This window comes from Octopus bimaculoides, chromosome Z (assembly GCF_046866305.1).
Source record: "Octopus bimaculoides isolate indiv1 chromosome Z, ASM4686630v1, whole genome shotgun sequence".
NCBI classification, from domain to species: Eukaryota; Metazoa; Mollusca; class Cephalopoda; order Octopoda; family Octopodidae; genus Octopus; species Octopus bimaculoides.
In genome coordinates this window covers 7335110-7351198 of record NC_142944.1, presented here as the reverse complement: position 1 = coordinate 7351198, position 16089 = coordinate 7335110, and the positions used below count along the sequence as shown (strand labels likewise).

Sequence of the window (16089 nt, the reverse complement as noted above, 5' to 3'; positions counted from 1 at the left end):
GGGTATTCACATTGACATTACACATCCAACGGAGCATACTGGCTTCATTCCTTGCGAGCTTACGTATGTCCTCAGCAGTTACAGCCCATGTTTCACTGCCATGTAGCATGGTTGTTCGTACGCATGCGTCATACAGTCTGCCTTTTAAAAATAATTATTAAAACTCCTTTACTTCAAGTAGAAATGGAAATACTTGGTGTCCTATAAATAGGACACTGAGACAATGTGATACAGCTTATTTAATGTTCTCATTTAGTGTCCTATTTATAGGACAGTGGGACTTAATGGGTTAAGTAGTTGAACAGGCTCTGAAAGGCACAAGGACTGCATCATGTTCCATTATTTGGCATGATTTCTATGGCTGGGTTCCCTTCCTAATGTCATCTGCTTAACAGCATGTAACTGGGTTCTTTTTTCTTGCCTCCAGTACAAGTATGGATATTGGGTGAGAAGTGGAGGGACCTTTTGCTAGGAGAATAAAGAGAAGTGAGGAAGAAAGGGCCAGAGCAGAATGAGTTTCTTGCTGAAGAGGAGTAATATGATTGTTCCCATTTTCGAAGAGTGCCAGGTGTGGAGCTGGACATTGGTGATGAGATGCCAAAATGGACCTTCAATGTAGAATGTGGCTAGGAATGGATGGGGCAGGGGTGCCAAGAGTGAGTGTGTGGAGTAGGAGTATGTTTGATGGTGCAGGGCAACAATATAGGAATGATGCTACGGTAAACTGGGGTGAAAGAGGGATGACGTGTGTTGGGGGGAGGGTGATTGGGTAGAGTGATAGGCAGGTGCAGTGTTTGAGGAGGGTGAGATATGTAGTGGGTGGGTAATCAATGAAAATATGGATGGTGATGGATAATATGTGAGATGGTTCTGAAGTATGATATCATTTGGCTAATTATGTTAACATTTTTTCCTTTTTTTTTAACCCTTTTGTTACCAACCTGGCTGAAACTATCTCTGGCTCTGTAGTACAAATGTCTTGTTTTCATAAGTTTTGAATTATAATCTTCCACCAAACCTTAGTCACAATTTATGTTCCTAACACTAGCTGAATGATAACTAAGTTATTTTACTAAATTCTTTGTTATATTTAGAATTAAGTGAAAGAAACACAGAGCATCTCAAAATAAATATGGTAACGAAAGGGTTAAAATATATAACAGAAACAATTCTTAACCCTTTAGATACCAACCCTGCTGAAACTGGCTCTGTAGTACAAATGTCTTGTTTTCATAAGTTCTGAATTTAAATCTTTCACTAAACCTTAGTCACAATTGATGTTCCTAACACTAGCTTAATGATAACTAAGTTATTTTACTAAATTCCTTGTTATATTTAAAATTAAGTGAAAGAAACACAGAGCATCTCAACAGAAATACAGTAACGAAAGGATTAATATTTAATTAAGGCAGTGAGCTGACAGAATTGTTAGCATGCCAGACAAAATACTTAGCTACATTTTGTCTGTCTTTCTGGTCTGATTTGAAATTCGTTTTCTTTTTTTTTTTTTGGTCAATAGAATAAGTACCAGCATCGAGGTCAATGTAAATGACCTACCCCTTGTGCCAAATTTTGAAACTAGTGTTTAATTTATCTAATTATCTTTTATACAAATGAATGAGTATTTAAATGAAGTGTTAACTTAGGAATTCTTTTAATGGTTTTGCTTTGCTAAAATCAGACATTTCCTTTCAGAAAGAAAATGGTATTCTAAGAGAAGAATTGAAATTAGCAATAGACAGAGAAACAGATTTGCTGAACAAAGTCCTTGATATTGAAGCATCCAGAGACACTTTCCAAGAATGCTTAAATTCTATCTTAAGCCATCTTAAGTAAGTAAAAATGTAAACAAATTTGTAATGTGGAATAATAAATAAATTTTAAACTTGAGAAACAAATTAAGTTTCAAATAATTTTGGCTTTCTTAGATATAAGCATGGCTGTGTGAAGTTTGTTTCTCTACCACATGGTTTCGGGTTCAATACCACTGCATGGCACCTTGTGTGTCTTGTGAGTGGATTTGGTAGAGAGTGACTGAAAGAAGCCTGCTGAATATATATATGTGTGTGTGTATCTGTCTGTCTCCTTGTCTTAACTTTATGCGATAGTTGCAAACATCATAAGAATGAGGTTATTCGTTTCCAATTTTCTGTGACAATATGTTTGAGTATGGAGAAATATTACCATGGAAACAGGCACAGGTTGGCCACAAGAATGGTTTTTGATTATAGGAAATCTTCTTCAGAGAACTCTGACCCATGAGAACATGGGAAAGTAGATGCTACATGGACGATAATTGGTTTCAGTCATTCTAAAATGGTAGGGTACTGCTTTGAATTAACCACAGTGCTAATTTGGAAGTCTGGTACTTATTCTACCAGTGTCTTCTTTTTTTGTTTTTGTCCACTGGTAACAGACAATGTGTGACTGACTGGTACTCAGTTGCGCTGATGAAAGTTCCAGTTGATCCTATCAATGGGACAGCTTGCTCATGAAATCAACGTGCAAGTGGCTGAGCACTCCACAGACACGTGTACCTTTAACATAGTTCTCAGGGAAATTCAGTGTGACAAGGCTGGCCCTTTTGAAATACAGGTACAACTCACTTTTGTCAGCTGAGTGGACTGCAGCAATGCGAGATAAAGTATCCTGCTCAAGAACATCATATGTTGCCACAAATCAAACTCATGTCTTACCCTAACTACTTAGCCATGTGCCTTCACAATCATACATTAGGTTTCTGCACAGTTTCCATCTGAAGCTGAACCTAGAACCGTGTAGTTGAGGATGTGAACTTAATCACGCAGCGATACTGAATTTAAAAAAAAACCAGAAAAGCTTATTGAAATTTCATTTTTGCATTAAAATTGATTTTTAAATAATTTTAAGTTTTAAATTTTGTATTTTGAAGTATGAAAATATTTATATCTGTTGTTTGTTCTGTTTTATTTGATTTTTTTCTACTTTGAAGATTGTTTTGAATTTGGAGTGTAATCAACTTAAATTTATATATTCTCATTAGGGATTTCCTGGAAGATGAATCAGTGAAAGATGAATTAGTAGAAGCATATACAAGTGTGAAAGAAAAGGTTTGTTATTTTATTTATTCTCCCTCATATTCACTTCCCACCTTAAACTTAGAACTCCCTCTTTCTCTCCCTTTCCAGACTGGGAAGATAGTTTTTAGTTTCCTAAGTAGGACACCTCCTGTCCCTTTATCATACTTTCACATCCTTCATTACTGAATCCTGCTCAGTTAAGGAGTCTTGTCTTGAGTCCCTGTTGACTTCACCATTGTTTTGGGTGCTTTTTAAGCACCCAGTACACTCTATGAAGTGGTTGGCATTGGGAAGGGCATCCAGCTGTAGAAACCATACCAAAGCTTGATGCAGTGCCCTAGCTCATCAGTTAGTGTCAAACTGTCCAACCCATGCCAGCATGGAAAATGTATGTCGTGATAAAGATGATTTGTAAATTACTTGAACATTTCTTGACATTATTTCTATGGGGTAGACTTTTTTTTTGTTTGTTTAATCAAGATTTTTGGGAGGAGTTGATAAAGTATCTGTTGCTTTATATTTTTGATGTTCAACTCCAGTTCAGCCCTGGTAAAGTTGATCTATTATCAAAAACATTCCAGCTATAACCAATAGGTTTTTTTTTTTCTTTTTCTGTTTTTCTTTTCAGATATCAATAATCCAACGTCTCTTTCAATTTATTTAGACAAGGAGTTTTAGCTCCACTTCCATCTGTGTATAGATTCTCTCTCACTCTCTCTGGCTTATTTATAATAACAGAAATTTTATGTAATTCATGTCTTAACGAGGTTTTACTTTAAATATGAGCACTTTAGTATGGGGGGGGGGAGTCACTGTTGAGTTGGCATGCAAATGGTTAAAAATAAAACTGAAACTCGTGTAGAATTTACTAAAGCCTGTCTATATACTTATAGATTGATAAAGCAGATTCGTCACTGGAAAATGTTGAAGACAGAAGTTTGGAGCAGCAAGAGGTATATTGCTTTCTATTTTATTTTTGCTAATTTCATCACTCAGCTTTTATAGTGTTATTATTACCTCTGCTTTAGAGAAGGCAGAGGTATTGTTTTCAGTTGTGTTTGTTTGTTTGTCCATGGACAAGATATCGCAAGAACCGCAGGATGGATTCAGATGAAACTTTCATGGATGTTTGGTTCCGTGGCTGGCATATGTGAACTGATTAGATTTTGGGATCAATCCAGTACCAGACCAGGATTCTGGATTATTTTCTTTTTTTTTTTTTTTTTTTTTTAAACTTTTAAGGGTGGTCAGGTTCAGTTTTGATATTCTCATTTGTGAGAGCAGTTGAGTTTATTTCAGTTATTCTCATTTAAAAAATCATCTCTGGCTAATCATTGAGAGGATGTTGTTGTTGCCTTGGCAGAGGCTTGTGCTCTTGTTGTTAATTATGTTGTTACGGCAGCAAAGTGGCAGAATTGTTAGCACACTGGGTGAAATGCTTATTGGTATTTTACACATCGCTGTGTTCTGAGTTCAAATTCCACCAAGGTCATCTTTGCCTTTCATCCTTTCGGGGGTCAATGAATTAAGTATCGGTCAAGTACTGGGTGTGATGTGATCGACTAATCCCCCTCTCCTCAAATTCCAGGCCTTGTACCTATAGTAGAAGGGATTATTAATAATGTTGCTAAGGTGGCAAGGTGACAGAATCGTTACTGCACTGGACAAAATGCCCAGCAGCATTTCATCCGTTGCTACATTCTGAGTTCAAATTCTGCCAGGGTCGACTTTGCCTCGGTGGTTGATAAAACAAGTACCGGTTCAGCATTGGGTTGATGTAATTGACTCACACCCGCCCTCGAAACTGCTGGCCTTGTGCCAAAATTTGAAACCGTCTTTAATTGTGCTGTTAAAATGGTAAGCTGGCAGAATCGTAGCAGACAAAATGGTTGGCAGCGTTTCTTCTGGATTGATATTCTGAGTTTTCATATCGTCAAAATCAAGTTTGTCTTTCATCCTTTCAGTATCCATAAAATAAGTACCAGCTGAGCACTGGGGTTTTATTGACTAGCCCCTCCCCTCAAATTGCTGCTGCTCTGTGCCAAAATATGAATGAATTATTAATAATGTTGTTATTGTTTTAGCAATTTGACATTTATTTCCTGCTTAATTTATATATACCGAGGATGTAATTAATAAATTTTATGTTTTATGAACAGGGTGATATAGAGAATACTTCACTAACACAGCAACATGTCATGCAGCAAGCAGCATTGGGAAAAGAATTAAAAGAAATTAATGAGGTTCTTTATAAAAAAATGAATCTTGTGCAACAAATGAATAAGTCTGAAGAGAATATAGAAATGCTAAAACATCAATATCAAGTAAGTTCCCTAAGTTTTTCTTGTTTAACTCTTGAGCATTCAGTTTATTCTGTCAAATGTAATGCTTATTTATTCACATTGTTTTGTATTGATCATGGATTGTCTCGTACCTTCAACAGTTTGATGATGTGATTGTTTAGTTTTAGAATGACATTGTAGGTTAGGTGTGAGAGGCCAGATCTAGTTGGTTTCAACCTAAAACAGGTAGAATATTTGATCTCGATACGGCTGGTTTGAATGCTAAAGAATTAAAAGGATGACCCCCCCCCCCAATTGAACCAATCTTTGATCAGAGGTGTTCCAAATGTACTCTTTTACTTGTTTCAGTCATTTGACTGTGGCCATGCTGGAGCACCGCCTTTAGTTGAGCTAATTGACCCCAGGACTTATTCTTTGTAAGCCTAGTACTTATTCTATCGGTCACTTTTGCCAAACCGCTAAGTTACGGGGACGTTAAAACACCAGCATCGGTTGTCAAGCGATGTTGGGGGGACAAACACAGAAACACACACACACACACACACACACACACACACACACACATATATATATATACGACGGGCTTCTTTCAGTTTCCGTCTACCAAATCCACTCACAAGGCTTTGGCCGGCCCAAGGCTATAGTAGAAGACACTTGGCCAAGGTGCCATGCAATGGGAGACTGAATCCGGAACCATGTGGTTGGTAAGCAAGCTACTTACCACACAGCCACTCCTACGGCTATCTTATGCGTATCTTTACTTTTTTCTTTTTCTTTTTTTTAAATTTGGGAAATTTGGCTATTTCTAGCATGTGGAGTGGTCATCTAGAGGCTCTCTTGTTGACTTGCTGATAACATGCAACATGCTGTAATAGTGAGATGGTGACATTGAGTAATATGTTTGTGTAGCAAACAAAAGTGATGACAGTATCAGTTAGAAGCCTCTTACTTGTTTTCTTTTAAATCTAAATTTTAATGCACACAGGTTTGGCAGTACAGTAAGAAATTTGCTTCCCAACCACATGCATGGCAGCTTGGGCAAATGTCTTCCATTATAGCCCTGGGTTCACCAGTACCTTATGAGTATATTTGGTACATGGAAAGGGAAATAAAACCATCTACATATATGTGACTGTGCGTATGTTTGTATCTCCTCGTCTTGACAATGCATAATAGTTGTAAAATGTTTTTCACTGTCATACAAGCAGTGTCTGGCCGTGGGGAAAATATTAGTTTGCTTGGAAACAGGTGAGGGTTGGTAATAAGAAGCATTCAGCTGTAGAAAATAAACTGCCTCAATAAACTGTCTGATGCATGCAAGCAGGGACATTAGACATTCGAGCGAGGTCGTTGTCAGTGCTGCTGGACTGTCTCCTGTGCAGGTGGCACATAAAATACAGCTTTTTGAGCGTGGCCTGCCAGTACCGCCTGACTGGCTTTCGTGCCAGTGGCATGTAAAAGCACCCACTACACTCTCGGAGTGGTTGGCGTTAGGAAGGGCATCCAGCTGTAGAAACATTACCAGATCAGATTGGAGTCTGGTGTAACCATCTTCAGTCAAATTGTCCAACCCATGCTAGCATGGAAAGTGGATGTTAAACGATGATGATGATGAGACTCATGGGTGGGGAAAGGAAAAATGAAACTCTTGTTTTTATTTTAACTTTACTGAAAGTTTGCTGTTTCTGATGTTCATTTGCCTTTTTTTTTAATTCTATAAATAACATTAAAACGTTGACCACCACATGGACCTCTTGTGGTTTATTGCAAACTCCACACAGCCACCATATGTACCACCAGGGCTACATTTTCATAATTGGAGAAAATATTTTATTCTGTATCTCTGATATGGTTTCAGGGATATTTAAATAATATGAGTGTTACATATTAAAGTTTAATTATGGAATAAGTTGAACACACACTCCTCCTGTCACCACACTGAGAAGAATAGCAGCTGAAATACAGTATGTTCCAGTAACAGACCATGTCAGTTAATGTGTTAACAAGTAATAAGGAAAAAAGTGGTTAAATTTTATTACTCTATTACAAAATAGATTTCTTAAATAATGTATGTTAATGTGAAGAGGAAGTATCTGTGTTCAATGTTCGAAACTCCACCAAAGACCCACCTCCACCACCACTATCATCATCATCATTACCATCATTCAGATGTAGCTGTGTGGTAGGAAGCTTGTTTTCTAACCACATGGTTCTGGGTTCAGTCCCACTGTGATGCACCTTGAGCAAGTGTCTTCTATAGCTTCGGGCTGACCAAAGCCTTGTGGGTGGATTTGGTATACAGAAACTTAGAGCCCATCGTATATATATATATATATATATTTATATATATATATATATATATATATATATGTGTGTGTGTGTGTGTTTATCTATATATACACACACACACACACACATCAATATATATATATATATATACATAGTTATGTGTGTGTCTTTGTTTCTTTGTTTGTCCCCCACCAGCACTTGACAACCAGTGCTGGTGTGTTTATGTCCCCATAACTTAGTACCTGGGTTAAAATAATAAACGATGGGGTCAATCGATTCATTCAACTAAAAATTCTCCAAGGTGGTGCCCCAGCATGGTCACGGTCTGATGACTGAAACAAGTAAAAGACAAAAAATTTCTCAGATGTTTTCACAGACTGGACATGTCAGTTTGGATTGTCTTCCCACTTAACCTGATCCATCATCATCATATTTGTAAGATTCAGCATTCTAAGATCAACACAACATTTCCTTTTGGTTTTCCTCTCTTGCAGACTTCTTCCTGCATCATCATCACCATCGTTTAACGTCCGCTTCCCATGCTAGCATGAGTTGGACGATTTGACTGAGGACTGGTGAAACCAGATGGCTGCACCAGGCTCCAATCTGATTTGGCAGAGTTTCTACAGCTGGATGCCCTTCCTAACGCCAACCACTCCGAGAGTGTAGTGGGTGCTTTTATGTGCCACCGGCACAGGAGCCGGTCAGGAGGTACTGGCAACGGCCACGCTCAAAATGGTGTATTTTACGTGCCACCTGCACAAGGGCCAGTCCTGGGGTACTGGCAACGAACTCGCTCGAATGTCTTTTCACATGCCACTGGCTTTCCATATACATCACATATCCATCCATACCATTGCAGTCTCTTCTCTTTCAAACTGCAACCAACTTTTCTGATGCCCGCCTAGTTTCTATTCCACTACACATGTGTGTTCTACATCCAGCGAACCTTTGCCTACCCTTCATATACAATGTACATGTCTTGTTACCAAGGTATTACCATAGTAATATCACATGCACAGTTAAGCATTCCACTCTTTATTGTCAACAGAGTTTCTGAGATTTTTTACTCCATCCTTGCTCTGGCTCCTATGCTTTCATAATGCCCACCTCCACTGTTGATTAACCCATTACCTTCCATAATTCTATTAACTGGAATTTTTTCATGAAACTTTGATTTCTAGCATAAAACAACAGCCTTAGAAACACACTGGAATGATCAAAATAACATTTTAAATAGAAATAAGCAGTGAAAATTTAGCAAACTTCATTTGAATATCAGAGAAATATACCTAGTAGATATAGCAAAAAGGTTAGATATGTGTAAATATTGACAGATAATTACGAAATTTGTAATTTTTAAGTGATCTCATATGAGATCACTGGTAGGTAATGGGTTAAATATCAGAAGCTACAGATTCCTTCTTAGGAGGCAAATGTTCAAGATATAAAATGGCTGTCTAGCTTGTGTAATAATTCGAAGATAAAGAATGCTGTCTCCTTGAATTGTAAAATTATTTAGAATTTTTATGTCATAAGATTTCCAAGTTCCCGGTAAATATTAGTCATTTTATTTTTACTTACAATTTTTCAGGCTACAATGGATAAATTGCAATCAGAAGTAGAAGATTTACAGAAAGAAAGGGACATGTTGAAGACTGAACTTGATACCAAAAGTAAAGCTGGAAAGTAGGTTGCAGTTTTTGTTTTTGTGGAGTTTTATACTTTGTAATTCTTGTCATTTGTTTTAGTTGGAGTGGCTGTGTGGTAAGTAGCTTGCTTACGAACCACATGGTTCCGGGTTCAGTCCCACTGCGTGGCACTTTGGGCAAGTGTCTTCTACTATAGCCTTGGGCTGACCAAAGCCTTGTGAGTGGATTTGGTAGACGGAAACTGAAAGAAGCCCGTCGTATATATTTATATATATATATGTATGTGTGTGTCTGTGTTTGTCCCCACAACATCGCTTGACAACCGATGCTGTTGTGTTTAGCAGTTTGGCAAAAGAGCCCGATAGAATAAGTACTGGGCTTATAAAGAATAAGTCCTGGGGTCAATTTGCTCGACTAAAATGCGGTGCTCCAGCATGGCCGCAGTCAAATGACTGAAGCAAGTAAAAGAATAAAAGAGACGGTGGTTATGCTGGAGCCCTGTTTTGAAAACTTTTTAGTTGAATGAATCGACTTCTGTGCTTATTTTTGTTTTTCATTCTGGTATTTATTCTGTCAGTCACTTCTGCTGAACTGTTACGTCACAGAGGCTTGAACACACCAACATCAGTTGTCAAGTGGTGGTGGGACACAAAGACACACACATACCACAGGCTTCTTTCAATTTCTGTGGAATAAATCCACTGACAAGGCTCTGGTCGTCCTGAGGCTGTAGTAGATGTTTGCCCCAGGTGCTATGCAGTGGGATTGAACTTGGAAACATTTGGTTTGCAAGCAAACATCTTTCTACACAACCACTTACATCTTTTTTTCAAGGCTACCTCTGTACCTATAGCAATTGTGCTAAATCTAGTTAGATTTGTAGTTTATTTCCATTTTTGGCATTTTTATCCATTTTAGGATTAAAAAAAAGTTGAATGTGTGTTTTTAAAATTTCTGTTGAATTTGTGTTTTTAGAAATTGTTTGAATACATGGTCACTAATTTTGTTGTTGATCCCTTGGTGTACCGTGTGTTGTGAAAACCCTAAATAATGAAATGTAATCCAGATTCATAGCTCTGGTTGTTATGTCTCTGTCTAGTTGAGGCCCATACTGCATGTTCTGATATGCAGTGGTTAATTATATATGGTGCATTATAGCAATCTGGACATGTTGAATTTTCTTTCCTACCCAGCTTTTTTTGCAGATTCTGGTGGTATTCCCAAAAGAGGGGAGTGGGATGGTGGTATTGCCTAATTTTAAATATGGCAGCTGCTACTCCTGTGTATTTAGTCATTTGACTGTGGCCATGCTGGAGCACCACCTTTAGTTGAACAAACTGACCCCAAGACTTATTCTTTATAAGCTTAATACTTATTCTATCGGTCTCTTTTGCCGAACCTCTAGGTTACAGGGATGTAAACACATCGGTTGTCAAGCAATGGTGTGAGGGCAAGCACACAAATATGTATATATATGACGGGCTTCTTTCAGTTTCCATCTACCAAGTCCTCTCACAAGGCTTTGGTTGGCCTGAGTCTATAGTAGAAGACATTTGGCCAAGGTGCCATGCAGTGGAGCAGAACTTGGAGCCTTGTGGTTGGGAAGCAAGCTTCTTACCATACAGCCACACTGCATGAATGTGATTTTTGTGTTTATCTGGGGGAGATAGTATTCTTAAGATACTGTGGTAATAGTTTTCTGGAGTATTGTAGATATAATTGTTTTGGGCCTCGTGTAAGTAATGACAAGTGACTGAGACCTTTGACGATATGTCATGCTTGAGAAGACCTGTCAAGCCAAGTGAAATCGTAGCTGTGGTCATTGCCAGTGTCATTTAAATGGCACCTGTGCCGGTGGCACGTAAAAAAGCACCCACTACACCCTCGGAGTGGTTGGCATTAGGAAGGGCACCCAGCTGTAGAAATCATGCCAAATCAGATTGGAACTTGGTGCAGCTCTCCTGCTTACCAGTTCCGATTGGACTGTCTGACCCATGCCTGCATGGAAAGCAGATGTTAAATTATGAGGATTTGCAAATAATTTGTAAGATTGTTGAGAGTTAACTGTAATGACAGACTGGTCCCCTTAAGTGATCTGTGAGAATGCATAGTGTGCTGTTTTGTTTTTGTTGTTGTTTGTGATTTATTCGAGATTTCTGGCTGCAGTGGTATAATCTATAATGGATCAAAATTATGAGGGTTTTTTTTAAAATACATGGCTTTGGGTAAAAGAGATTACAGGAGGATCAGCAAATTGATTTTATTCAACATATTTCCCCTCTCATATTCACACATTTATTGCAGCAGTCCTTCAGTTTCTCTAAGCCCTGTAAATGAACTTAGAATGTTGGGCCTCCAATTTTTGCAATCCCCTTTTCAGCATGCCCCATCGTATTGTTAGTGCCTAAAAAATATACTTTAGTTGATAAAATTTTGTGATTGTTTCTAAATATGTTTGTGTATGGTTTTACTCTTGTTTCTGTCTTTTTATGTGTGCCATAAATGTCGTAAAGGTGCATGTAATTCCCTAACATTATTGTTTTCTGTCTGTGTTAAAGAATGATGGGGGAGGAGAAGACAGATCTTTGCGATAATCAATTTGGGAAAGTGCAGATTCTTGATGTGTTGCGTGCCACATTGTCTATGTAACACCAATGATAGTTTGCAAGCAAATTGTTTGATATTTTGCGTGGTAGGAGATAGGAGTTGAGAGCTTTGCTAATGCTAATTAAGCTTCTTTTTTGTTTGTTTTTTTTTTTGTGTTTTTTGAGTAAGATTTGCAATGTAGCATTTTTGAAAAATATCTTCTATAGCCTTAGGTTGACCAATGCTTTGTGGGTGAATTTTGCACAGAGAAACTGTATGAGTGTCTATTGTGTGTGTGCATGCAAGTGTGAATACAGACATTTTATAAGCAGTGCTTGCTACCATTTTTGAAAACCTGTGGGATAGGGTGGGCCAGAGAAAGAACATTTGGCGCATAAAAATCTCCAAGTAAGTCTCCATCTGACCCATGCTATCAAGGAAAAATGGATGTTAAGTAAATGAACTAGCATGGTCAATGAGTGTAATGGCATGAATCCCATGTTGTCATTTGAAAAGAGATGAAATATAAAAGATGAGTCTTAAAATATTTGAGGATTAGCATAGGGAGATAATGGGTCTGTTAATACTTTTTTTTTGTTTTGGTTTTAGGATTGTGATGATTTTAGCCCAAATTCTACCTTTTGGCATTGTTGATATAAGTACATGATATAGAATGCAGTGATTCCTTCATTTTGTGGTTTTTGCCAGCTCTTTAGGATTTTAATTGTTTAGATTTTTCTGGTGTCTGATGAGAGGGTGGGGTCTGGTGAGGTTTTAGATGGAACATGCATATATTACTTTTCCTTCATATGTAGGCGTGGCTGTATGGTAAGAAATTTGTTTCCCAACTGTGTGCTTCTGGGTTCAGACCCACTGCATGGCACTCTGGGCAAGTGTCTTTCACTATAGCCTCAGGTTGACCAAAGTTTTGATAGACGGAAACTGAAAGAAACCTGTTGTGTGTGTGTGCTTGTCTCCTTGTCTTGGCATTGCATGATAGTTGTGAGTGTCACTGTAATTGAAGCTTCATTTCCAATCTTCTACAGAAACATGTCTGGTCATGGTGAAATACTAACTAACTTGGAAACGGTGTGTGTTGGCAACAAGAGGTGCATCTAACAGTAGAGAATCTGCCTCCATAAACTCCATCCAATTCGTGCTAGCACAGAAAAGTCAACGTTAAAGAGATGATGTTACATAGAATTGTTATGAATATTGTTGTTGTTGGTCCTGTTAATTACTTTGTATAATGTTTTACTGTTTGTTTTTGTGGTGTGTGTACTTACAATTGTTTACCAATTTTATTGTTCTTTGGTGTATTTTCCTTAGTTCTGTGTTTAGTTTCTTGATATTGTGTGTGGGTTTGAAGGTATATTGTGTTTGATGGCATTTCTGGTTTGTTATTTCTGTTGTGTAAGGTTTTTTGTTCTTTTAATGTCACTTTGTAGGGATAGGTTATGGTTAGGAAGCATCAACTAATATTTAAAAAAATATATGTAAACAGTGTCTGTTTTGGTGATTGTAGTGCCGTCAAGTTCTGTAGGCCTTAACTTTACTTTTTGAAAGTGATTCCCACTGAGCTTTCTTGAAGTACTTAAGCTGTAATTAAGTGACAAAAATCACAAAATGGATATATTTGGTGGTATTGTGGATTTAGAGGTCTACCCATAAATTAGTTCTTTTTGTCTGAAATGAAATCACATCAGAGTCAACTTTGTTTTCTAAGTAGTGCAGGTTGTACTGGAGTTCAAATAACGCCTTCCCAAATAATTTCTGACCTGCTAATGTTTTTTTTTTTTCTTTCTCTCTCTTTATTTAATTTCAGTATAAGTGAAAAGAGACGCCAAAAAATGAAAAGTTTAGAGCAAGAAATTGATCGCCTAAAATTAAAAATGTCGGAATATGCTCGTCTTCAGAAATTAAAGGTGAATGCAGATAAAAAAATCAGAACCCTCGATCAAGACATACAGGTATGTTTTTTTTTCCTGTAATTTGTCAAAAGATTTACAGAGGTACAATTTATTTAATAGCCATCTCTTTCAGCCAGTTAGATTCATTTGTGAAAAGTCAATAAGAAGAAGTAAATAAGTTAAGAGATATTAAAGCTTTCAGCTTTGATTCTCACATCAATTGTGACAAAAAAATGATTCTGTTGTATGTGTGCACACTGACATTACCCATCCAGCAGAGCATGCTAGATTCGTTTCTTTCAAGCCTTTGCAAGTCCTCTGTAGTCGAAGCCCGTTTCACTGCCATGTAGCATAGCTGTACATACATACACAGGCATCATACAATTTGCTTTACACATCTTGTCTTTTCTATTGTTGGAAATGACAGATACATACCATTACTTACCTACAAGATTGCCATTTGCTTACTAATAAGGAATTCTCACAAGTAATAATAAATGTTCTCCCATTATAGTTTTGTGGTTCTATTTCTTAGATCCTGAAAACCAACCGAGTTAATCTCATAAAGAAAATGAAGAAAGAAGCTGATGTTTACCGTAGTTGGAAAATGAAAAAAGATGTGGAAGTTAACAAGCTTCTACAGAATGTAAGATTTTTTTTTTTTACTCTTCTTATTTTTGTTCTTTTTCTATTGTATTAATAATACAGCATATTGCATGTAACTTGGAAATTTTAGATCCATATTTATTTAATATTATTTAATGTATTTAATATTTTTAATTATTAAAAAAAAAAATCTATACTATTTTATCTTCTATTTATATAGGACAGAAAAAGACAATTTGAAATCCAAAAGCTACAAAGAGCTCAAGAAAAGCAGCAGGCCATACTGAAAAGGAAATCTGAAGAGGTTTCTCACTTATTCTTCATAAATTTTCCTTAATAATTTTTTTTTTGGTCTAATGTGCATGACTATGAAATTAACATATGAATAGTATTGGGTTGTCTGGAAAGTTTGTGCCGATTTATAGTAGCTTACTCTTTCGACTTATTTGCCATGAAACCACCTCAATTCTGGGAAGAGGGTATTTTCAAGTTAAAGGAAAGATGGAGACGCATTGTGCACGAAAATGGTTCATATTTGGTTGATTAAAAATGTAATGGCAAGTATTTATTGACCTTTTTCTTTCCTTTAAAAATCGGCAGGAACTTTCCGGACAACCCAATATTTTACAAAAAAAAAGAATTGTACTTTTTTATTTTTTACTTGTTTAAGTCATTGGACTGTAGCCATGCTGGGGCACTGCATTGAAGGCTTTTAGTCAGACTAATTGACCCCCCCCCCCCCCTCCGACTTATTTTTAAAGTCTGGTACTTACCCATTAGACTAGCTAAAGTGCTAAATTATGGAGACATGAACAAACTAATACCAGTTTTCAAGCAGTGGTTGAAGATAACACAAACACACACAATGTGGGCTTCTTTCAGTCTCCACCTACTAGATCTGCTCACAAGGCTTTGGTTATCTGGGGTTATAATAGAAGACACTTGCCCAAAGTGCCACAGAGAACCCAAAACCATGTGGTAGGAAGCCAAACTTCTCAGCACACGACCATGACAAGATACAAAGGTACAATTCCTTTTTTGTAAAATACTCTTCATATATTAATTCCACTTCATTATTTGTGCAAAAAGACTAATAAATTGGCAAGGAATTTCAAGTTCCTATCTTCTTAAACCTTTGTCCAAAGTATTTCCATAAGTTTGTCCTAGAGCGTCTGCTCTTGTTTCCAGATCTTTTATAAAGTCCTGAGGTCTTTGGCAGTTGAAACAAGTCTACTACTGAGTCTATCAGACACTTGCAGAACTGCTTCATTATGGGGACATAAACAAACCAGCATCAGTTTTTAGGCAGTGGTTGGGGACCAAACCAGGGCACCAAACTGTTAATTGTTAATTAACATTTTCATTAATGATTTAACTTCTAAGTTAACTTTGGAAATCATTATTGGACTATAATTAATTTTCATTAACATTGAATTGAAGTTAACGGATTTTATAGTTTCATACTTTTTAAAGGTGTGTTTTGGTGATTTTAGAGCAAAAACTGATTTTTTTTCTGTAATAAAAGTTATGTTAACGGTTTATCAATAACTTCCGTTACTTTAGGTAATAACTGACTGATTAATTAATAGTTATCGAAGTTAATTTTTTGGTCAATGGACTAACAGTTAACGAAGTTAACTTTTCGATTAACAGTTCCTAGCTTTGTTAGGGACAAACACAACAA

At 37.0% G+C, this 16089-nt stretch overlaps 1 protein-coding gene across 1 annotated transcript in view; it reads left to right on the top strand.

Moving 5' to 3' along the window:
- The window catches only part of LOC106879783 (chromosome-associated kinesin KIF4), a 52048-nt gene that overhangs the window by 18929 nt on the left and 17030 nt on the right, over nucleotides 1-16089 (top strand). The window contains exons 10-17 of the mRNA XM_014929485.3: nucleotides 1696-1832; nucleotides 3023-3089; nucleotides 3953-4012; nucleotides 5219-5383; nucleotides 9246-9340; nucleotides 13715-13859; nucleotides 14335-14445; nucleotides 14626-14709. Of these exons, the coding sequence (XP_014784971.1) occupies nucleotides 1696-1832; nucleotides 3023-3089; nucleotides 3953-4012; nucleotides 5219-5383; nucleotides 9246-9340; nucleotides 13715-13859; nucleotides 14335-14445; nucleotides 14626-14709 (864 nt within the window). The remainder of the gene's footprint in view (nucleotides 1-1695; nucleotides 1833-3022; nucleotides 3090-3952; nucleotides 4013-5218; nucleotides 5384-9245; nucleotides 9341-13714; nucleotides 13860-14334; nucleotides 14446-14625; nucleotides 14710-16089) is intronic.